The sequence below is a fragment of the Wolffia australiana genome, chromosome 2, assembly GCF_029677425.1.
Source record: "Wolffia australiana isolate 7733 chromosome 2, ASM2967742v1".
In the NCBI taxonomy this organism is placed as follows: Eukaryota; Viridiplantae; Streptophyta; class Magnoliopsida; order Alismatales; family Araceae; genus Wolffia; species Wolffia australiana.
This window is the reverse complement of record NC_135836.1, coordinates 4486749-4511947: the sequence shown is the minus strand read 5'-3', so window position 1 is coordinate 4511947 and position 25199 is coordinate 4486749. Positions and strand designations below refer to the sequence as shown.

The following is a 25199-nucleotide window of genomic DNA, read 5'->3' as shown; positions in this document are numbered from 1 at the left end:
GATGGGATCGGTTTAATCACCGATGCCGCCACGAGCAGCTGCTGTGCGTTGATTGCAACCCTTACGCCTGTGCAGGCCGGTAAATGCCTCTATGCCGTAGCCAAGATTAACGTTCTTGGGCTCGTCGTCGACGTCAACCTCCCAGGCGACATTAACCTGTTGCTCAAGGCCTGCGGCCAGCAGGTTTAACTCCTGAGATGCTAAGGGATCTTCCCACGACCGAACATAAGTTGTCACGGAGCTTTCCCGACCGAAGGCGCTGATCTCTTCGTGCGACCCAGTTCTTCTTCGCAGAACTAGCAAACGCATACCCGTTAGCCAGCTCGATCTTAAACGTTGTAAAGTAATTTTAACAACAAAATCATTCATCTTCGAGCACGGTATTCGGCCAGGAAAGCTTGCAAAAGATCATGCGTTTTCAAGCACAATATTTGGGCATGAAAGGTTGAAAAAGATGGTCCATTTTGAAGCCCAAATATTTGGTCGCGAATGAACAGTATTTCATAGTAGAGTACGACGGATAATAGAGTACGTTCCCCAGTAGGCCAAGTGCATTCTCTGCTACTCGAAGATGCCGAGGAAGGAAAATTTGCCGGATCTTCAAGAAAAATATTAGGTTATCTTTAACAAGCATTCTGACATACAGTATTCAATCATGCGGTAGATTCTTTACCCTCCACCTTACAGATGTAGGTCTTCCTCCTATTGAATCAAGGGCCTCTTTCTGTGTGTGTGTGTGTCTCTCTCTGTATCTCTGTCTGCCCATGTATCTCATATTGTTTTCTCTCTTAATCTCAATCTCTCCCTCCCCCCTCTCTCCCTCTCCGTCTCCCTCTTACTCTCTTTCTCTCGCTCCATCTTTACGCGTCTATCTCTCTCTCTCTCTCTACCACACTGTTTGTCGGACTCAGTTTCTCTCACTCTGCCTCCCCGTGTCTTTCTGTCTCTCTCTTGGCATCCCATCTTACTCGCTTTGTCTCTCTGGCTCTGCGTTTCTCACCGTCTCTGTCTCTCACCCTCTTTCTCTCTTAATGTGTCTCTTGAGCTCTCTCTCTCTCTCTCACTAAGTTACTTTCTCTCTCCCTATCTCTTGGTCTCTCTCTTACACTCTATTTCTTGGTCTCTATCTCCCTCTCTATCTCCCTCCCTCTCTCTCGCTCTCTATCTAAATCTAGCACCTCTTCTTTATCTCCCCTGGTCTCCATCTCATTCTTCTTGTTGATGTGTCTGTCTGGATCTCTACCTCTTTTGCTTTTGGTCAATCTCTCTCTTTCTCTTTCTTACGGCTCTCTTGTTCTCTCCCCCTCTTTCTCTCTCTTTCTATCCTTATCTCTCTCATTCCCAAACGATCTCTCCATCTTTTTTGACCAGTGTTGCCGTCCCTCGGCTTTTTTCTTCGGATTTTATCATCTGCTCTCGCCATGTGTCACGCACTATTTCTCCTTCGTTTTCTCCTTTCTTCTTAATCACCCTACCTCTCTCCAGTTCTCTCTGTCTCTCTCCCTTTCTCTTCCTTTTTTACTAGGCGCTCTCTCTTCTACTTTAACGACTGTTTCTGTTTCTCCCTTTTTTTTCCCTTGAATTTTCTATGCTCTACCGCTCTTGAACTTTTATTTTCTAGGCAATTGCATTTCTCTCAGAGAAAAAGGGATTTTCCCTTCTCTTTCGGAGCCCAGTGCATCCCACCGCTCTTGAACTTCCGTCTCTCGGTTTTTCTTCCAGCTCAGATCACTTGCGTTCACCCTCCCGCATGCAATTTCACATTTCTTACTCTCTTCGTTTCCTTCTCTCGATCTTTGTCCCTCTGTTTTTTTCTTATCTACGTTGGTCGCCTAAATCTCTCTTCGGCTCTCCCTTACCTATCACTCTCTTTCTAAGAGACCCACACACAAAAGGTGTCTCTCGCCGTCTCACTCTTTCTCAGCCTCTCCTTCTCTCTCGCAATTTCACCGTGTCTCTACCTCTCTTTCTCCCCCGTATTGTGCAGGGACGTGGACGAACAAATTTTTCGTCCCTTGGGATGAATTTTGTCCCGTCCGTGAGTGCTGGACAATTTTGTGGACGGAACGAATTTTGTCCGTCTGAAAGATGTGGACGTGGGACGGACGAATTGGGACAAAAAATGAAAACAAATTGTTGCATCCCATACGAAATTTAAGGCTTAGGATTGGAATTGAATTCAGTTACATTGTCCTAAATCAAATTAATTAGTGATTTTTAGTAAATTAACAATAATTTGAGATCTGCAAAAATATATGTGCATTGGTTAAATTTTGAATGTTACTTGTACATACGTTAAAATTAATTGTAAGATTGTAGGTAAATCTAAGAAATTGCACTATTACATATTATTCTCAACCTATTAAAAAATTACGTTAATAGGATCAATTTTTATTTCTTTAGTCAAACAGTACAGATAGGCAGTACCAATAACTGCAGTTCCCTAATTTATTTTTATTCTCCTTCAATTTAAGCCCTCGGGCTGAGTACGTAAATAAATACAAAAATGGAAAACCTTTACTTTCTCCAAAACAGAAAAGTGGTAGACAGTAACTGAAGTGTTCAAAAGGTATTTCTATTATTTTCAGTGTGAAGGAAGTCGATAACTAATACGACGCCGAAGATTGGTAAGCACCGAAGCCACACTGTAGTCGCGCCGAGGTCGCACCGTACCCACACCATAGCCGCTTCCCTTGACGAAACGGCCGGCCACTTCCTGAAAGTAAATGGACTGATAATTGTGAGCTATAAATGAATGTTCAGTGAGAGATGAATTATATGACACAATAATTTTGATGCACATTATATCCAAACGATTTGGAGTTTTTTCATTAGAGTGACGCACATGGGTGGGTGCGACGGTGAGCATCGTAGAATTGAAAAGTGTGAAATTCCTGTGGCGATAAATTAATGCTAGAATATCTCTATGAAAATGCACATGTCATGGAGTCACGCCGATGAATGTCAACTTTGAGCATTAAGATGAATCAACAAATCTCAAGGAAAAATTAAACTCCACATTCCATAGCTGTACACCACAGATGTTCAGGAATAAGCAGAATAGGCGTACGTCAAAACTCGCAGTGTAGATCTATGGAGAATTTAACTCAATAATTGTTTTAAATCAACATTGAAATTTTAATCGGTAGAGAGTGAGGGATTGAGTTATTTTCCAGCTAGGCAGACTGTACTTACAATGACGATATGTGTCATGCGTGAATGCCACACCACGATCATATCGTCTCTCCCGTTACTCTGTAACATGAAACGTAGATAGTTAATAAAAGAGAAACATGTTTACGAAAACAATGAAAAAGATAGAGCATAACCCACCATAAGTCGAGCTGTCATCATCGTCGGACTCATCATCGGAGTCATCGGAGTCCCGCTCTTCACGACGGAACCATGTGCGAAGCATCATCAACATTTCAATGCTCTCCGCATCAAGCCGTGATCTTCGGTACGTTGTGAAGCCTCGGTCGACTGAAAAAAGTCGCCCCGCCGATGCGCTGGTCGGACTGACGGCAAGGAATTGACGAGCAATTACCGTCAGATTTGGCAAGTACCACATCGCAACATCCTTCCACCAACCTAGGGGGTTGTCTTCCTCCTCACTGCATGGATGTTAATATACGTTTCTAGCTCTTGCCGCGGCGTTGACCGTGGATGTTGAAGGCTACACGGACGCGTATATTGGCGCTTGGATGAATATTGCTTCGGACGCCGACTTCGCGACAACATGACCTGCTCTATGTCACTTCCATCTCCTTTTGCCACAGCCGTAGACTCCAATAGACTGCCAAGATAGGAAAGCACATTCTGTCTACACGAAGGATGCACCACATCTAATTTTCAGAAAGAATCTAATGTTGCTGCTGTTGCAATAGTTTTGTTGGCCCAAAGTACCGTTGCATACTGCATCAATTTGTTACGCATAGCACCACACGTTGACCGCAAGGCATTCAGGCGATCGGCATCCAAAGTTGCCCCTGCATTTACGTGGCATGCTCAAGGTGCGTCGTGATCTCTGCCACTAATGATGTTACTTCAGTTATCGGCAATTTCTTCATCAAGCACACAAAGTAAGTTCCCTGGTATAGTGGCCCAATGATGCATAGGTATTCGTCTATCATCTCCCAGTCCTCCTGACACAATCCGTAATCTCTGTTGGGCGTCGAGAGGAACCACATAGCCAAGTGGTCCAGGACTTCTTTCTTACCAAACGCAGGCTCTAACATCGTGAAGGTTGAGTTCCAACGCGTTGGGCAGTCGATCTTTATCTTGTTCGAATCCGGCAAATCAAACATCCTGAACATGTCAACATATTTTTGCATACGCTGCGTGGATCCTTGAATGGCATTTACAATGGCTCTCACGCGTGAAACAGCTTCCCCCAAAGGTGCAACTACTAACGCTATATCTTCCTCAACATTTGAATCAGTCGGGTCTTCTGTGTCCAACGGTGTTAGTGGGCAAAGACACGTAGTAAAATAGTTGTAGGGGGTTGTGGATTGCGAATGACTTTGAGCCCGGCCTGGACGACGAGGTTCAGGATATGGGTAAAGCACGGTACATGGGGGTTTACTGTCTTCAACTGATCCACAATGGAAGCAATCATTGTTCTGTTGTTGGACACATTGTCCGTGATGATGGCACATATCTTCGACTCAATGCCGTAATGATATGCCACTTCCACGACGATCGCCGCTAAGTTTGAGCCGCTATGTGATCCCTTGATCTGTTGTAGTCCTAGAAGAAGCTAACATCTCTTCCAGTTGTTTTTTCGATCTATTGAGCAGTGATTCCTAAAAGGGGGATGTTGTTTTGGGATGTCCAAGCATCCACGGTAAGTGATACGCTAAAGCCCTCTACAAACATCTCCACCAACTTCCCCTGTACATTGGCGTACATCCTTTCGGCTGTCGCCTTGACCGCATCGGGACCGGGAATGTCGCCCATCACCTCTGTCCCATAGAACCACAGCCTTCGGAACGACTTCTTCTTCACAAGACGCCAAGGAAGATCGTTGTCGCAGATGAACCTAACGAACTCTTCTTTTGTTTGCTCCATGGTGATGCCGCGTAAGTACAACTTACGTGAGAGTAATTCGTAGTGTAGTATGGTTCTCTGCTTCAGTTTGCGCCCACTAATTTCATCATGAACTCTGCGGTGCACCTTCTCTAGATGTCGCCAAAAAACATTTGTGCTCTTGCTTTATTCCTCATGATGACGACCTTACGGATGGGGTTCTCTGACTGACAAAGCGTGAACTGATACTCGTCTGGACCAGATTTTAAAAAATAGTCTAAAACTTTTGACCGATTCCATCTACCGCTACGAGTCGATAGGTTATCATCAACCTCGACTGCGTTGCAATCTGTGGACATCGACGACGTTGCCTTAGCCGTCGATTTTGGGGTTGTGGCGGAAGTGGATTCCATTACTCTACCTGAGCAATTAATAAGACAATAACATTTATAAATAATGAAGTGTGAAATACAGTATCTAGTAAATTCAGTAAAAAAATGCAATCACAGATTTAGATAGGCAAAAACATAGGAAAACGCCACATAACGAGAGAAGAGATAACGCTAAAAAACATGACGAGAACGGCACACATAAGAAAAAAGTTTCACTTCACCAACAACTGTGTTCTTCCCAGTTACAGGAGATATCAAAAGAAACAGTAGAACCTAAAAGTTTTAAACAACTAAGCTTGGTTTTGCACATGGCATGGTCGTTACTCGACTAGCCACCCAGTCTCGTTGCTATCCGCCAAGGGGACTTGAGTTGTATGTGCACAGGGGCTGACATGGTCATCGCGGAAAGGATGGGGTACTATAACTTGTACAACGGCGATCATATCTGGCAAAAAGTTATGGGCTTCCCAAAAGGCTGTATCCATTAAACAATTTTTTGGTCTCTTTTGGGGGGGATCCGGAACCCCAAAAAGGAATGGACGTAGACGGGATAGAAGGCAGTGTGAACTTTCAATGATAAGGGCGTGCTGTCAGGGCGTGCCATGTGGAAACAAGAATGTTGGGGAGAGAAGGCAAAGTTCAGCCGGTAGTGGATCTGAGGAAGGCTTCGGGTTGTCGGTGTCCGAATCCGAATCCGAGGAAATGTCGATGACGTCTTCATTAGGGTGATGGTAGGCCAGGTGTTGGAGGAGCACACGAAGACTACGGTGCGGAACGGGACAACTACGGTGCAGGGTACCCTCGCATGGCTCAAGCTGATGCTCAGTTGTTGATGATGATTGAGGCATCGGTATAACCTGCGAGTCCCACCTACCTGGAAAATACTCGTCCCACACGGAAGGAGCAAGTGTTAGAACATCGGCCTTAAACCATGCGACAGGATCAAATGCCTTCTTCCAACGATTCCGTCAAATGAATCGTTGGACTAAAACTGACCACTTTTGGTGACTTCGATTAGCAAGAGAGCCTTCCAATGGATGACTTGTTGGACTAAAACTGACTGCTTTTGGTGACTCTGGTTAGCAGTAGAGCCTTCCGTTTCGAGGAAGTGTTCGAGCGACTAAGAACTTCCAAGGGGGGCTTCCTACAGAGGAAGCATAGGCCAGAATGGGTCAAACTAGAGAGAAGAGTGGGAGATGTTGAAAGAGGTGAGAGAATTCATATCTCCTGAGGATACCAATATTGCAAAAGGATTTTTAAGTAGCATACGTAAATCTTTTCCAAGGGAGGAGTTAGGACAGGAAGATCTCTAGACTGAGTTGTAAAAATAAGATTTAGGATATTTAAGTGAAGTTTAGAATACACTTAAAGTACCCAATTGTCTTTATTATCCTCTAAAGGGAATATGCTCTACTGGGATCAGATATGGACAAGAGGAAAAAAGAGTGGTTACGGACAAGATTGTAGACAGTTATATCCGCAACGAAGATAGTGGGACAGAGCTGATGACAATAGAAGATAAGCTTTTTTTATCAGCTAAATAACAATGCTCATAATAAACAATCTCATAGCTGGCTGTTAAAGAGAATATAAATTGGTTTGTACACAAACGTCAAGCATAAGCCACGGCTAAAATTCGTAATGACGCATGCGTATGACTCCTTAGCGAAGCATATATGAGGGGAAATAAAATTCGATTCCCATCGGCGCAAAATAGAAATAGGGGTCTATAAAGTAGAAGGCGAGTGCGCTACCCAACCGTTTTTAGCTCCCCAGACCAAATTTTACTCGCCACCATAGGAGCAAACTTGATTTCCCAACAGTGAGCAAGGCTACTGAAAAACCAAGGTATTACACAACAGAAATGCGTTACGTCTAAGAGATGATCACGATTTTACAACACAACGACATTATAAAAACCCCTTTGAATGAGAAAGAGATGGGAACATACCTAGACGTCAAACAAGCGGCGGAAGAGCACCCTGCGCTTGCTGGGAGACTTCACGTTTTCCGAACTGAGAGTGGAGAATAGAGAGGAAAGCCGGGAGAGTGGAGAGTGGAGAGGGGAGAGGGAATACAAGAGAGCGGAGAGGGCAGAGGGAATATGGGAGAGTGGAGAGGGGAGAGGGAATACGGGAGAGTGAAGAGGAGAGAGGGAAGAGGGGAGAGTGCAGAGGGGAGAGGGAGGACGGGAGAGTGGAGAGGGGAGAGGGAAGACGGGAGACCGGAGAGTGGAGACTGGAGAGGGAAGACGGGAGACCGGAGAGTGGAGAGGGGAGAGGGAAGACGGGAGACGGGAGACGGGAGACGGGAGACGGGAGAGTGGAAACTAGAGAGGGAAGCCGGAACCCCAGAGACCAGGGAGTGGAGAGGGGAGAGGGAAGACGGGAGAGTGGAGAGGGGAGAGGGAGGACAGGAGAGTGGAGAGGGGAGAGGGAAGACGGGAGACCGAAGAGTGGAGTCTGCAGAGAGAAGCCGGAACCCCAGAGACCGGAGAGTGGAGAGGGGAGAGGGAAGACGGGAGTGGAGCGAGGGGAGAGAGAAGCTGGGAGACCGGAGAGTGGAGAGGGTAGAGGGAAGCCAGAGAGTGGAGACTAGAAAGGGAAGCCGAGACTCGAGAGAGTGGAGAGTGGAGAGGGAAGCAGCGAAAGGAGCAATTTAGGGCTCCAAGCAGGATGGAGACATTTTTTCATCCAGGACAAAAGGACGAGATGGTTTTTCATCCCGAAGGGACTAAAAACCGTCCCGGCATTTCAGGACAGGACGGTTTCTCTTGCGCCGGACGAAAAATCGTCCCGTCCTTCATCCTATTCCTTCCGTACGACAAACGTCGGGATGAAATTCGTCCCGAACCGCCCACGTCCCGTCCCGTCCTCGTTCCGGAACTATACTCCCCCGCAATCTCACTCGCCTCTCTCTTTCACTCGCGAAATCTCACTCTTCCTCTCTTTCTCTCCCTCTCTCGCAATGTCGCTGTGTCTCTACCTCTCTTTCTCCCTAGCAATCTCACTCTCCTCTATGTTTCACTCCCGCAATCTCACTCTCCGTCTCTCTCTCTCTCTCTCTCTCTCTCTCTCTCTCTCTCTCCCGTAATCTCACTCTCCGTCTCTCTCTCTCTCCTGTAATCTCACTCTCCGTCTTTCTCTCTCTCTCTCCCGCAATCTCACTCTCCGTCTCTCGCTCTCTCTCTCTCCCGCAGTCTCACTCTCCGTCTCTCATTCTCTCTCTCTCTCCTGCAGTCGAACTCTCCATCTCTCTCTCTCTCTCTCTCCCACAATCTCACTTTCCGTCCCTACCTCTCTCTCTTTTTCTTCCCCCGAATCTCACTGTCCCTCTCCCTTTGTCTCCATCCCTCGCGCAATTTCACTCTCTGATGACTCTCAAATATGTCATCAAATAATTAAACTTTTTAGTTTTCATTCATCAAAATTATAATGTTAATTCATGCTAATATCATGCATATGCATCATTTTATGAAATCACTAATCCCACTTGATCCTTTGAATCAAGTGGAATATATTTAACATTTTATAGTTAGCAAAGATTCAGAGACAGGTTAAGAAGATCAAGGAAAGAGACGAGGATCAAGAGGAGCGGGCAAAAATTCAAAGAAGCAAAAATTTCGAAAATGCCCCTGGGTATGACTTAAGAGAAACCTATAAATACTCTCTTGAGAGTTGATTTTAGGTTGTTCAGAATTTCTCTCAAGGAGCTAAGGCTTGGAGAGGAAGGATTTCTGCACCCTCCAAGAGCTGCTGAGCATTGGAGTTGGGAGGAGAAGGAGCTTGAGGTTTAGCCGAAGCAAGAAGATCTCTACCTCTCCATGAGGGACGTGACACCGGGTGGAGAGACTGTTGAGGTTTCAGAATTCTCTCTTCTCCCTTCTGAAGACAATCTGTATTGGATTGAAGATCACACCTTGTGTTTTCAGCAGTTCCAATAACAATTGTTGGTAGATTACTCTTAGAATTCTATTCAGTATTGTTTTCATTTATTTTCTTCAGTTATCCATCTCCAATCTTGTTCACCAGTCTAATCATCCAAATTCCAGCAAACCCGCAGGTTTAGCGAGAAGAATCGCAAGCACAGACCCTCTATGCTTGCGATTCAGCGCGCTGAATGATGACTCTCAAATATGTCATCAAATAATTAAACTTTTTAGTTTTCATTCATCAAAATTATAATGTTAATTCATGCTAATATCATGCATATGCATCATTTTATGAAATCACTAATCCCACTTGATCCTTTGAATCAAGTGGAATATATTTAACATTTTATAGTTAGCAAAGATTCAGAGACAGGTTAAGAAGATCAAGGAAAGAGACGAGGATCAAGAGGAGCGGGCAAAAATTCAAAGAAGCAAAAATTTCGAAAATGCCCCTGGGTATGACTTAAGAGAAACCTATAAATACTCTCTTGAGAGTTGATTTTAGGTTGTTCAGAATTTCTCTCAAGGAGCTAAGGCTTGGAGAGGAAGGATTTCTGCACCCTCCAAGAGCTGCTGAGCATTGGAGTTGGGAGGAGAAGGAGCTTGAGGTTTAGCCGAAGCAAGAAGATCTCTACCTCTCCATGAGGGACGTGACACCGGGTGGAGAGACTGTTGAGGTTTCAGAATTCTCTCTTCTCCCTTCTGAAGACAATCTGTATTGGATTGAAGATCACACCTTGTGTTTTCAGCAGTTCCAATAACAATTGTTGGTAGATTACTCTTAGAATTCTATTCAGTATTGTTTTCATTGATTTTCTTCAGTTATCCATCTCCAATCTTGTTCACCAGTCTAATCATCCAAATTCCAGCAAACCCGCAGGTTTAGCGAGAAGAATCGCAAGCACAGACCCTCTATGCTTGCGATTCAGCGCGCTGAATGATGACTCTCAAATATGTCATCAAATAATTAAACTTTTTAGTTTTCATTCATCAAAATTATAATGTTAATTCATGTTAATATCATGCATATGCATCATTTTATGAAATCACTAATCCCACTTGATCGTTTGAATCAAGTGGAATATATTTAACATTTTATAGTTAGCAAAGATTCAGAGACAGGTTAAGAAGATCAAGGAAAGAGACGAGGATCAAGAGGAGCGGGCAAAAATTCAAAGAACCAAAAATTTCGAAAATGCCCCTGGGTATGACTTAAGAGAAACCTATAAATACTCTCTTGAGAGTTGATTTTAGGTTGTTCAGAATTCCTCTCAAGGAGCTAAGGCTTGGAGAGGAAGGATTTCTGCACCCTCCAAGAGCTGCTGAGCATTGGAGTTGGGAGGAGAAGGAGCTTGAGGTTTAGCCGAAGCAAGAAGATCTCTACCTCTCCATGAGGGACGTGACACCGGGTGGAGAGACTGTTGAGGTTTCAGAATTCTCTCTTCTCCTTACGAAGACAATCTGTATTGGATTGAAGATCACACCTTGTGTTTTCAGCAGTTCCAATAACAATTGTTGGTAGATTACTCTTAGAATTCTATTCAGTATTGTTTTCATTGATTTTCTTCAGTTATCCATCTCCAATCTTGTTCACCAGTCTAATCATCCAAATTCCAGCAAACCCGCAGGTTTAGCGAGAAGAATCGCAAGCACAGACCCTCTATGCTTGCGATTCAGCGCGCTGAATGATGACTCTCAAATATGTCATCAAATAATTAAACTTTTTAGTTTTCATTCATCAAAATTATAATGTTAATTCATGCTAATATCATGCATATGCATCATTTTATGAAATCACTAACCCCACTTGATCCTTTGAATCAAGTGGAATATATTTAACATTTTATGGTTAGTAAACATTCAGAGACAGGTTAAAAAGATCAAGGAAAGAGGATCAAGAGGAGCGGGCAAAAAATCAAAGAAGCAGAAATTACGAAAATGCCCCTAGTTATGACTTAAGAGAAACCTATAAATACTCTCTTGAGAGTTGATTTTAGGTTGTTCAGAATTTCTCTCAAGGAGCTATGGCTTGGAGAGGAAGGATTTCTGCACCCTCCAAGAGCTTTTGAGCATTGGAGTTGGGAGGAGAAGGAGCCTGAGTTTTAGCCGAAGCAAGAAGATCTCTACCTCGCCGTGAGGGACGTGACACCGGGTGGAGAGATTGTTGAGGTTTCAGAATTCTCTCTTCTCCCTTCTGAAGACAATCTGTGTTGGATTGAAGATCACACCTTGTGTTTTCAGCAGTTCCAATAACAATTGTTGGTAGATTACTCTTAGAATTCTATTCAGTATTGTTTTCATTGATTTTCTTCAGTTATCCATCTCCAATCTTGTTCACCAGTCTGTTCATCCAGATTCCAGCAAACCCGCAGGTTCAGAGAGAAGAATCGCAAGCACAGACCCTCTGTGCAAGCGATTCAGCGCGCTGAACCTTGCACCACCACACCTGCGCGGCTGTGAGAGGCAGGTCGCGCGTCTTGCAGGTGCAGCCTCGCGCTACGAGGAGCACCGCACGGCCGTAGCGCGCGAGCGGCTACGGCGTGCGAGGGTCGCTCACACGCAGGCACCTTTGCGCGCAGGCATCTTTGCGCGCAGGCATCGCATGCCCCGAGCGCAAGCGCTCTTGCATACAGCGACCACCGCAAGCAGCTCGCGCTAGCTTGCAGCGATCGCTGTGCTCTGTGCGCAGAGGCACAAGCACACTAGGTGCTTGTGTTTTTGTCTTCTTCACAAGCGTGAGCTTGTGAGCAAGAGAACTTATTATACTTACCTAAGGTGATTAATTAAATTTCCCTGAAGATAGTTAAGTTGATTAAAAGAACTGAGTTATATATTTCCCGAGATAAACTAACTCAAAAGCGAGAATCAGTACTGTCTTACCTGCTCCCTATGGATCGACCCTCACTTGCCCTAAGCCGTGAGGTTTACAAATTCGTTGTATATGCTCAAATCCTCACACGTATTAACTGCTAAATAACCAGTAAAAATATTTAAAATTTGAGATTACCAACTGGCCCCGTTGCCGGGGAGCACGGTATTACAGTAGGAATTTTTTGTTTTTCTGAATCTACAGTCGTTCTTTATTATCCTCTTATGCTGAAGGACTTTAAAATCCTCAGCTCATCGTCTGCTAACATTTTGCTGAAGATTTATGGTAGTTACACGCTCAGGAGCTGGTGAGAAGTCTGCAGAAAAAATTATTAGAGACGCCACTCTGGATTCTACAGTTACAGAACCAAAAATTCAGTAGAGAACTATGGCTGAAGAGGTTCATCAGCAGCATGAGAGGAGGAGGACCATGCTGGACAGGTCGACACCGTCGGGAAGCCTACGACAAACCGAGGTAAATCTGAACATCGGCGACGGTATTTCATTTCGATACGACAATGCATTAATTAATTCCATGCCTGAGTTTAATGGATTGCCTGCCCAAAACCCATTAGAATTCCTTCATGATTTTCATATTAGATGCTCGTCTCAAAATGTTCCAGGAATATCTACAGAAATACTTAAAATGAAATATTTTCCTTTGACGTTAAAAGATAAAGCATTCGCATGGTATCGTAATCTAGGAATTAATTTTAATTCTTGGGAAGAAATGCAAGGAAAATTTCTGCAGAAATTTTACCCTCTCTCCAAAACCAACTTTTACAGAAGAGAAATTCACAATTTCCATCCCCATCACGGAGAAGCCTTTAGTGAATCATGGGCGAGATTCAATGACTTGTTGAGGAAATGTCCTCACCATGGCATTGAGCAATGTCAATTAGCTCAAATATTTTATGAATCTCTCGCTGATTTTATGAAAAACAAAGTAAATCTCGCTACGGGCGGAACGTTTTATACCGCATATGAGGATGAAGTTTTCGATATTTTGGAGAGAGTTGCAGAAACTGACTTGCAGGATATTGGAGCCAATCAGAATGGGAGAAACCTACAGCCAAAAAGAGCAGGAGTTCTGCAGGTCAACACCAAGGAGGGGGAGCTACAAGCGGGTTTAAGAGAGACCAACCTGAAATTGGAGGAGCTCCCCTCAACCTTCAAGAACGTTTTTTTAGGTAATTCTCCCATTGTTAAAGCTAAAATCTGCTCTCTCTGTTTTAGCAGGGAACATGAAGATGGAGCTTGCCAGTCCATGGAGGAAGAAGTGAAAGCCTTCAATCAACCTCAACAACCATGGCTGGCCAAAAGAGAGTCGAATTTCAAAGTGGAGAGAGCTTTACCCAAGGGAACAAAGCTCCTTTTCAACACCAATTTCAGCAGAAGCAGCAGTTTCAATCAAGACACCAACAACAGTATCAGGCTCCCTCTCAAACTCAGCCTGATTTCTCTACACTAACCCCGGTTATTTCAGATATGATCGAGAAGCAAAATCAGAAGTTGAGAGCGGAGATGGAGATGCGCATGCAAGTCATGATGGAGTTCCAAACGAAGCAAATGTTGGAGTCCCAAGAACAGATGAGGAAGCTATTGGAGAGCTTCAGACCTGCACCACCTGAACACCAAGGTATAACTCTAGAACCCCATTACACATCATATAAACTTCCCACGAAACCGGTAATAAATCCATGCAACCTACATCATGTGCAACACTCCATTCATGATGATACGAATGGAGAAGATCTTGAAGTTCTAGCAATCTCAAAATTGAGAAATGGAAAGGAACTTCAGGATCCTTATCAGAATTCTATAGAGAATTCTAAGAAGGGGAATGAACCAAGAGGGGAAGAAGGAGAGGATTCTCCCTACGTGGAGGAACCTCTACCTTCTACGAGTGGGCAACATGTTCCTTACCCTTCAGCTTTAAATAGAAAAAAACCGACTCTTGATTATGAAAATAGATTACTTGAGAACTTTAAAAGAGCCATCATGACTGTTACTGTAGAGGACATGCTTAGGTGTGCACCCTCCCTAAAGAAATACCTTAAGGATTCTTGCACCATTAGGAAGCCTAGGGAAGTAGTTAAATTATCTGAAAATGCCTCTAGCATTCTTAATTCCATCCCTATTAAGATGAGAGACCCCGGAGCCCCTTTCATTACATGTGAAATAGGAGGAAATACCTTTTCTAAAGTTTTATTAGATACGGGAGCGAGCATAAGCATCATCCCAACGGCATTATATGAGGAGTGTGGATTTGGAGACTTGGAGGAAATACATATGGATTTACTCCTAGCTGATGGAACTGTTAGGCAACCTGAGGGAAGGTTAACCAATTTCACGATCACTGTAGAGAATTGCGAAATACCTGTAGATTTTATAGTGACTGATGTAAAGATATTGGGAAACATTAGCTTAGCTCCTATTATCTTAGGAAGACCATTTTTAGTTACGGCAAAAACGATTATGGATTGGGAGAAGGGGACGGTGGAGTTTAAAATTGGAAAGGAGAGAGTCCAACTTGATATATCAAAAATGATGAAGTGTCCCTTAGGAAGCAATGAGGAGTTAAAATTGTGTGCAGGGGGTGACGGAGAGGATGTGATTAAGGAATACTTGTCACAAGTAGAGGGCAGAGAGCTAGAGGAAGAAATCATAGACTCCTTCGGTAGAGAGTAGGACCAGAATTGAAACCCTTACCCTCATCCCTCAAATATGCATATCTAGATGAGAAGAAAATCTTACCGGTAATCATTTCCTCATCACTCACTCCTGAACAAGAAAGTGACTTGCTCGATGAACTTAGGGAGCATAAAAATGCCATAGGTTGGACATTTGATGATATTAGAGGAATTCCATCTTCGATCTGTGAACATAGGATATTTTTAGAAGAGGAAGCAAGACCTTGTAGAGAGCATCAAAGGAGACTCAACCCTTAAATGAGAGAAGTTCTTGAGAAAGAAATTATTAAGTGGTTGAATGCAGGAATTATTTATGCCATATCCGACAGTAGATGGGTGAGTCCCGTACACATGGTACCAAAGAAGTCTGGAATTACAGTGGAAGTGAATGAAAAAGGGGAAGAGGTGCAGAAGAGATTGACCACTGGATGGAGAGTATGTATTGATTATAGGAAGCTAAACAAGGCGACCAAGAAAGACCATTACCCTCTACCCTTTATGGATCAAATATTAGAAAAGTTGTCGGGGCAACAATATTTTTGTTTTCTTGACGGTTATTCAGGGTACAACCAAGTAAACATCCATCCTGATGATCAAGAGAAGACAACATTTACGAGTCCCGTAGGGACATATGCCTTTAGGCGTATGCCTTTCGGGCTATGCAATGCCCCCGCCACATTTCAGCGATGTATGAATGCCCTCTTTTCTGATTTAGTAGGAGAATGTCTAGAAATCTTTATGGATGATTTTTCAGTATTTGGATCTACCTTTGCAAACTGCTTCCTAAGCCTCACCAAAGTATTGAAGAAGTGCATTGAGTCCAACCTTGTCCTAAGCTGGGAAAAATCTCATTTCATGGTGCAGGAGGGAGTAGTGCTGGGACACACGGTAAGCAACCGTGGATTGGAAGTGGACAAGGCTAAGATCGAAATCATCTAGGGCCTTCCACCTCCAACCAACCTAAAAACCCTTAGGGGTTTCCTCGGCCACGCGGGTTTCTATAGACGTTTCATTCTTAACTTTGCTAAAATTTCCAAACCTCTTACAAATCTTTTATCGTCTAAGAACAATGAGTTTGAACTAACACTAGAAGCTAAAGATGCATTTTATAAATTGAAGGAAGCCTTAGTTAATGCATCTATCTTGCAAGGGCCCGATTGGACCCTTCCTTTTGAACTAATGTGTGATGCTTCTGATTTTGCAGTAGGTGCAGTGTTAGGTCAGCGAATCGACAAGAAACCCGTGGTCATCTACTACGTCAGTAGAACCTTAGTGGACGCGTAACTAAATTATACTACTACCGAGAAGGAACTGCTGGCCATTATTTTTGCTTTAGAAAAGTTTAGATCTTACTTGTTAGGTAGTAAAATTACTATTTTTTCTGATCATGCAGCTATTAGATACTTGTTAACGAAGAAGGAGGCCAAACCTAGGTTGATTAGATGGGTGCTTTTATTGCAGGAATTTGATTTAGAGATCAAAGATAAGAAAGGGTGTGAAAATGTAGTAGCAGATCATCTCTCTCGAATCATGAGCACCCAACCTGAGATTATAAATGATGCATTTCCTGATGAATATGTCCTAACCGCACAAGGAACATCGCTTCCTTGGTACGCGCACATTGTCAATTTTTTGGTTTCATGAAAAATTCCCACAGGATGGACGTCTCATCAGAGGAAGAAGCTGCTTAAGGATGCACGATTTTACTTTTGGGAAGATCCGGAGCTATTCCATCAAGGCCAAGATCAAATTTTGAGGCAGTGTGTCCCCGAGAGCGAGCAAAGAAGCATTTTGGAATTCTGTCATTCCAAACCCGGAGGGGGACACTACTCGGCCAAGGTAACCGCTCATAAAGTTGTTGAATCGGGTTTCTTTTGGCCTACATTATTTCATGACGCCCAGAAATTTTATAATACTTGTTTAGCATGCCAAGCATCCATCAACATAAATAGGAAAGATAGAATGCCCCTACAACCCATCCTAGAAGTAGAAATATTTGATTTATGGGGAATCGATTTTATGGGACCCTTCCCTAGTTCTAATGGGTATGAATATATTTTGATGGCTGTCGATTATGTCTCCAAATGGGTAGAAGGCATTCCCTCCAAAACCAATGACAGTAAGGTAGTGACTAATTTTATTGAGAAAAACATCTTTTATAGATATGGATGCCCACGAGCTATCATTAGTGATGGAGGTTCCCACTTTACAAACTACAACTTTAGGAACCTCCTCAAGAAGTTTGGTGTCCATCATCGAGTCACTACTCCTTATCACCCTCAAGCCAATGGCCAAGTTGAATTGTGCAATCGGGAGGTTAAGAAAATTTTGAGGAAAATAGTGCGTCCGGATGGGAAAGATTGGTCTTGGAAGCTAGACGAGGCATTATGGGCCTATAGGACCGCTTACAAAACTCCTCTCGGCATGTCTCCCTTTCGACTTATCTTTGGGAAGGCTTGTCACCTACCACTTGAGTTAGAACACAAGGCCCTGTGGGCTATTAGGAAACTCAACCTAGATTTGGATAGAGCCGGCAAGCATAGACTTCTTCAATTGAATGAGTTGGAAGAGTTAAGAAATGAGGCTTATGAGAATTCGAAGATTTATAAAGCCAAGATGAAGATGTTTCATGATAAGAGCTCGAAGAGACGAATTTTGGTAGAGAATCAAAAAGTATGGCTTTACAACTCTAGATTAAAACTCTTTCCAGGAAAATTGAAAACACGATGGGATGGCCCCTTCCTTGTTCGGCAGGTTTTTGAGAATGGAGCGGTTACCATTTTTGATCCTACATCTCAAAGACAATTCACTGTGAATGGGCAACGGCTCAAACCCTACTTAGAAGAAGAAGATCTTAATAGCCCCATGAGTATTACTTTAGAAAAGCCACCGCACGAGAGCTCATGATCTGACTAGTTTTTGCTTCCATTTCCTATTTTCTCTGTTTTGTTATTTTGCCGTGTTTTGTTTTTGTTTTCTTCATTTTTGTTTCTGTCTTCGTGTGCAGCTACTCCTATCCAAGCTAGGTACACCGTCATTGGACAACAGGAATGCTGATCGCCGCCTTTCCTTCCATGGTTTGATCTCTCTTTCTCCTTTCTCTTAATTATGATTTGTCATGTAGGAACATGCCTTTTTCTTGGGGGAGAGGGGAGTACAGTTGCATGCATCATCCATTAAAATTTTTTCGTTTTGCATTCACAAACCACGGATATTTGATGATCCTAGGAGATGCTTGTCCAATGATATGCATGATAATTCGATTCTTTTCAAAAGGGTAGAAGTGCAAGAGTGGCCAGCTAGGAAATCCTAGGTGAAGTAAGCTTAGCTAGGTGCACTATGATACGTACTATTACATCCACATCTCTTACCATTATATTTCTCTCACCTCACCACCGACTTCGGGTTGAGTTAGCACTTACATGCACGAAATTTTTAGCTTTAGTGGAGAGTAGGGTTAGTTCTAATTCATTGGCAATATTATTATGATGTGAGTGAAGCTCCCTGAACCAAGAAGGATACAAAACTTCGTCGGGGGAATAAGCTGCCGGTCTACTAAGGATGGCACATGGGTAGTGGATAAGCGCCACCAAATTATAAAGTGAAAGCTGCATTGTGCAAAAACAAGCAAAAGCTTGCATCATAGTTACTAAAGTTGATTGTCATAAAAAATGACCAACAAGCAGCAAATGCCAAAGAAAATAAAGGTGGAAAGCTGTCTCCCATGTGTTTGAGCCGATGCTACTATAGCCATAGTATTGAGCTACCATTAGCACCGCTCTCCACGCCTTGTTCAGTAGTGCGCTTGGGGTGTTAACTCGACCTTACTCCATATACTATGTACTTACTATATGTACTCCGTAGATCAAGTGCACTTAGTTGAGGTAGAAGGCTGAGATAGATCCTAAATTTCTCCTATGCTGGTAAAGTTCAATTGCTGAAAATACTCCTTGAAAAGAGCATGAATCAAAGCTATCGGAAGTCGAAAGTCAACTTGAGATCATCTTTTATTCTCACCTGCATTTCATTACTAAGGGACTAGTAATGACCTAACTAGGGGGGTGTTTGATGACTCTCAAATATGTCATCAAATAATTAAACTTTTTAGTTTTCCTTCATCAAAATTATAATGTTAATTCATGCTAATATCATGCATATGCATCATTTTATGAAATCACTAACCGCACTTGATCCTTTGAATCAAGTGGAATATATTTAACATTTTAAGGTAAGTAAACATTCAGAGACAGGTTAAGAAGATCAAGGAAAGAGACGAGGATCAAGAGGAGCGGGCAAAAATTCAAAAAAGCAGAAATTACGAAAATGCCCCTGGGTATGACTTAAGAGAAACCTATAAATACTCTCTTGAGAGTTGATTTTAGGTTATTCAGAATTTCTCTCAAGGAGCTAAGGCTTGGAGAGGAAGAATTCCTGCACCCTCCAAGAGCTGCTGAGCATTGGAGTTGGGAGGAGAAGGAGCCTGAGTTTTAGCCGAAGCAAGAAGATCTCTACCTCGCCGTGAGGGACGTGACACCGGGTGGAGAGATTGTTGAGGTTTCAGAATTCTCTCTTCTCCCTTCTGAAGACAATCTGTACTGGAATGAATATCACACCTTGTGTTTTCAGCAGTTCCAATAAAAATTGTTGGTAGATTACTCTTAGAATTCTATTCAGTATTGTTTTCATTGATTTTCTTCAGTTATTCATCTCCAATCTTGTTCACCAGTCTGTTCATCCAGATTCCAACAAACCCGCAGGTTCAGCGAGAAGAATTGCAAGCACAGACCCTCTGTGCAAGCGATTCAGCGCGCTGAACCGGGCACCCGACCACCTGCGCGCGAAGCCTGTGAGAGGCAGGTTGCACGCGAATAGGTGCAGCCTTGCGCTACGAGGAGCACCACACGGCCGTAGCACGCGAGCGGCTACGGCGTGCGAGGGTTGCTCGCACGTAGGCACCTTTGTGCGTAGGCATCTTTGCGCGCAGGCATCGCATGCCCTGCGCGCAAGCTCTTGCGCACAGCGACCACCGCAAGCAGCTCGCGCTAGCTTGCAGCGATCGTTGTGCTCTGTGCGCAGAGGCACAAGCACACCAGGTGCTTGTGTTTTTGTCTTCTTCACAAGCATGAGCTTGTGAGCAGGAGAACTTACTATACTTACCTAAGGTGATTAATTAAATTTCCCTGAAGATAGTTAAGTTGATTAAAAGAACTGAATTATATATTCCCCGAGATAAACTAACTCAAATGCAAGAATCAGTATTGTCTTACCTGCTCCCTGTGGATCGACCCTCACTTGCCCTAAGCCGTGAGGTTTCCAAATTCGTTGTATAAGCTCAAATCCTCACACGTATTAACTGCTAAATAACCAGTAAAAATATCTAAAATTTGAGATTATCACTGAACCGGGCACCCGACCACCTACGCGCGAAGCCTGTGATAGGCAGGTCGCACGCGCGCAGGTACAGCCTTGCGCTACGAGGAGCAGCGCACAGCCATAGCGCGCGAGCGGCTACGGCGTGCGACAGTCGCTCGCGCGCAGGCATCGCATGCCCTGAGCGCAAGCGCTCTTGCGCACAGCGACCACCGCAAGCAGCTCGCGCTAGCTTGCAGCGATTGTTGTGCTCTGTGCGCGGAGGCACAAGCACACCAGGTGCTTGTGTTTTTGTCTTCTTCACAAGCGTGAGCTTGTGAGCAGGAGAACCTATAGAATTTTTATAATAAGTATATTTACAATTAAAACGGGGGTCATTCTGCCACAAGAGAACTTACTATACTGACCTAAGGTGATTAATTAAATTTCCCTGAAGATAGTTAAGTTGATTAAAAGAACTGAATTATATATTCCCCGAGATAAACTAACTCAAAAGCGAGAATCAGTACTGTCTTACTTGCTCCCTGTGGATCGACCCTCACTTGCCCTAAGCCGTGAGGTTTACAAATTCGTTGTATAAGCTCAAATCCTCACACTACACATCAGTTAAATAATCAGTAAAAAACACTTAAAAACTCGAGTTTATCACTCTCCACCTCTCTCTCTCTCTCTCGCTCGCAATCTATCTCTGTGCCTCGCTGTCTCCATCTCTTCCGCAAGCTCACTCATTCTTTCTCTCTCTCTCGTACCGTGTCTCTCTCTCCCAAACTCACTCTCCCTCTCCCTCTCTCTCTCTCTCACACCTTCCTTTCTCTCGCAATCTCTGTGCATTTCTCTCTGCGAATCTCGCTCGCCCTCTGTCTCCCTTTATCTCTCCCCCCCCTCTCTCTATCTTTCGCTCTCGCTTGGAATCTCTTTGTGTCGCTCGCAGTCTCTCTCGGTCTCTCGTTATCTCTTTGTCGGCCGCTCTGTTTCACTAGCCCGGGTTTTTGTTATCTCCTGCTCTCTCTACCTCTCTGTGACTCTCATTTTGTGCTCTCTTATTTGCGATCTCTCTCTCTCTCCCATGTTATCCCTCTCTCCCCCTCTCTTTCCTTCGCCATTTCTCTTTTTTCCTCCTTGGCTCTCTTTTTCTTGCTCCCTTCTTCGCGATCTCTCGCCGTCTCTCTTCTTCGCTATTTCTCTTTTTTCCTCTCTGGCCCTCTCTCTAAATCTCCCTCCCTCGCGGGCTATCCCTATATCTCTCTCACTGAGTGTCTTATTCGCTGTCCTTCTCTCTGGCTCTCCTTCGCTCTCTCTCTTTTCGCTATCTTCGTGTCTCTCCCAAACCCAACGTCCCGAATTTTCTCTCTCTGCATGTGTCTTTGTCTATTTGTCAACTTCTCTTGGGGTCTGTCCCTCTCTCTGTCTGCGCTCGCCGCCCAACTCTCCGTTTGCGGAGGGGTTACGTCGCTCAGGGCCGCGTAGGATTTTCAAGGGGTAGGTTGGACCAAGGACCCATTTGTCCATATGGCCGTTTTTTTTATTTTCTGGATTAGGCCCGGCCTTTACTACTCGATGCTGACTCCTAAATGAATCCCCCCTTTGCGCAGTAAGCATCTCCATAAATACAATGGCGTCAGGCGTAGCCCGAGGCCTGCTAGCGGTTAGGAGTTAGGGGCTAGCCTTCCAGTGTTATGGCAATGGCCGTCCAGCCTTTTATATGTTTATGACGATGCTAGTGTGGGCGGTGGATCTTTAGGGTTGATGAGTGATAAGCCAAAAATAGGGTGAAAATTACGCAAAATTTTTAGCCCTTGTCGTTGTGAATTTTTGGCTTATGCAATAAAATTGATAAAACTCTACTTAATATGTATACTGATAAGTATGAGTGTCGTCCAAGGGAGGCAAGTAGGAATTTCAATTTGATTTTATTTTTGGTGTTTTAGATCCTAATTAGAGTGAATTTGATCTTCAATGAGGATCAAGTCACCCTAATTAGGTGAGAATTTAGAGAGGGGGGTAGAAGAGATGAGATGAAAAGAAGAAATGTGGGCTCTAGATTGAATTAATTGATCCAATTGGATGGATCAAAGAATTCAATTAGAGAGGTTGGAAGAAATTTTTGATTTAAGTTTTGGTTGGTTTTGAGAATTCGCTAAATCAGAAATAAAAAGGGAAATCTTAATCTCCTAAGAATTAAAACTAAATTTTATAGAGTTTTCTTTTGGAATGCAATTGAATGCCAAGGTAAATCCCTCAATTTCTCCTCTCAATCCTAATCAGGGCTTGTACATGCCGCTCAAGCCAAGCGATTTAGAAGTTCAGATCAGAATAGAGATGAAGAAACAAACAACTTAACCTAATTCATTCAAAATGCATAAAAGTTCAAATACAATCAAGGAAAAAAAGTACCAGATAACTTGATCCAAGCTAGAGCTCCTCCCTGTCTTGCAGCTGTGATAGAGCACCATCCAGGATGAGCTCCCCCTCTCGAAATTTAGCTTTTATACTTAGGTTATAGGGTAAAAATCACCATTTTACCCCCGTTTAGTACTTAATATTTATCTATCAATGTAGGCTAGATCTGAATGATCTAACCGTACAGATAGAAAGAGGGGATCAAGATGAACAAATCCATAAAAAATCATCTCAATCAGACGTCAGGATCAAAAGTTATTAATAAATCAATTTTAAACCAATTTAATCCATTGGATTTAAAATTGATTTATTTATTAGTTTCGTTTTTAAACACGCAATGACGTGTCGCTCTCTCATTGGCTGGCGCATTTTGAATCCTCCTTTTTGAAGAAAAGTCCTTAAAAAGCCTGGAATTGCTTTTGGACGCCGCCCAAAAGTAATTGCGTATATGCCCCTGGCGCACTCTCTCTCCTCCGATCTCTCCTAAAAGATTAAAAATATATATTACAAATTGCAATAAAACCCTGTATGAATTTAAATAGGATATTTACGCCTGCCGTGGCGACCGAGAGTTGTTTTCAGGGTCTTTTTGCAACGAAACGTTGCAAAAAGGCCCCGAAAAGTCTAGAAATTGCATAAATACATTTTTTTTCTCTTATAAATATGCCCTTTCTTCATAGAATAAATGCATTTCTTCTTGAAATAAATCCCATCAAATTCCTAAAAATTCGAAAAAATTCTATAAAATTCTAGAAAATTCCCTGATTAATTCCCATGTTGATAAATGTCGAAATAAACTTTTTAATCTGCCATTTTCATCCAAAAATAATTATTTCGAGCTTCAATAAATCCTTAAAAATTCATATAATTAACAGAAAATTAGGGAAAAATCAGAAATTACTTGGAAGCATTATTTTTGTGTAAATATATGATAACAACCCAAATTTAAGCCTTTTAAATGCATAAATCATGCTAATAACATAAAATAAAGACCGAAATTAGGGTTTTATCAATGAGGGGATGGGATGTTGGAGACGTGCAGCAACGATGGACAAAATGGTGATGCTCTTTAGAAATGGTCATGAGTGGTGTTGCATAATGGCGTTGAAACTTGTGATACAATATCAGCCATGTGCGCGAGACTAGGATTAAACGCCTAGTCATACCTTATTGGGCGTCATAACCGTACTAGGAGTTAGCAAGCGGGTCTCGCTTTGGGAGGCTTCCCAGACCCCAAAGGGGGCCCAGTAAAATGGGGCCTTCGATTTTATCCTGAACGCACTTAAGGTAACTGGGGCACATTTCACACCTTCCGAGCCTAATTCGCCTTTTAAACTCGTTAAAAGTATTGCGTTGTGCACCTGTCATGCGGATGTGGCCGTTAAAGCTTATTCTGGCCTCAGCTGGTGCGACGCTGAGAAGCATCGCCTGTGATTTTGAGGATGGCCCAATGTCCTTACGCTGGATGTGTGACGCCGGCCCCGCCCCCTCAGTTCCTCTAGCATCAGGTCGCGTCCACATCGACCTCCAAGTATACCGCGGTAACACGCCGCCCTCTTCTATGCGTGCGTTGCACCGGCCACACAGCATATCTCTTTGAAATCCACGTCGCTGTTCGTGGCCTTAATATCAGTCCTCCAACCGCGAGATGTCTTTGTTCCTGTTTATCGGGATGCAAGACTACACAAAAGGAGGCCAAGAGGGCGTGCCGCTAGATCGTTCCCCCACCCCACTCGCCAATTGCCGCCGTCATCAAACCTCTCCCTTACAGCGTGTGACTTTACATGGATGCTTGGACCCGGACACCTGGCCCCTTGGGGTTCCCTATATATAGCGACGCATGCCGCCTACAGAAATCATCCGGGCCTCCATATTTCTCATCTTTGTTTCCCTGCCCCCCATCGCCGCCCCCCAAGTCTCTACTTTACCATGGCGGGGAAGACTGCACTTGTGGTGACCTTCTTGATTCTAAACGTGGTTCTCTTCCAACTTGCATCGACACACCTGCTCACGGCTATTACTAGCTGCGTCGGCGGCCTCCTCCGAGTTGCTGCGTGCCGTCTTGCACTCAACCTCATCAAGATTGTTGGAACCACCGATGCTGTCACGAGTAGCTACTATGCGTTGACTGCAACCCTTACGCCTGTGCAGGCCAGTAAATGCCTCTGTGCCGTAGCCAAGATTAACGTTCTTAGGCTTGTCGTCGACGTCAGCCTCCCGGGGGACATTAACCTGTTGCTGAAGGCCTGCGGCCAGCAGGTTCAACTCCTTGGATGCTAAGGGAGCAGCCGACAACGTTCTCCGCACCGATTTCACGCCCAGATTTTCCGTAACTTTGTTTCCACAACCCTCCTCGTCTTTCCTAGTCATTAACCATCCGTTCAGTTCATGTCACCCCCCTTGTAACAGCCTCTGTCTCACGCACCTTCCACCCCGCCGGGGTACAACATCTTGTTTAAGGCCTGACCCGCTATGATGCGTCCCCTGATAATAAAAGCGAGGGCTCCTCTCTCCTCC

The 25199-nt window shown here is 43.8% G+C and overlaps 1 protein-coding gene across 1 annotated transcript; it reads left to right on the top strand.

Annotated features, from left to right (window-relative positions):
* The first annotated feature begins 24611 nt into the window (after positions 1–24611).
* Positions 24612–25199, top strand: LOC144714919 (uncharacterized). The gene has a single exon (XM_078589727.1). The coding sequence runs from the start codon at positions 24612–24614 to the stop codon at positions 24960–24962; it is 351 nt and encodes a 116-aa protein (XP_078445853.1). The 3' UTR covers positions 24963–25199.

Coding starts and splice junctions, on each gene's coding strand:
- LOC144714919 (XM_078589727.1), top strand. CDS start 24,612: ATGGCGGGGAAGACTGCACTTGTGGTGACCTTCTTGATTCTAAACGTG.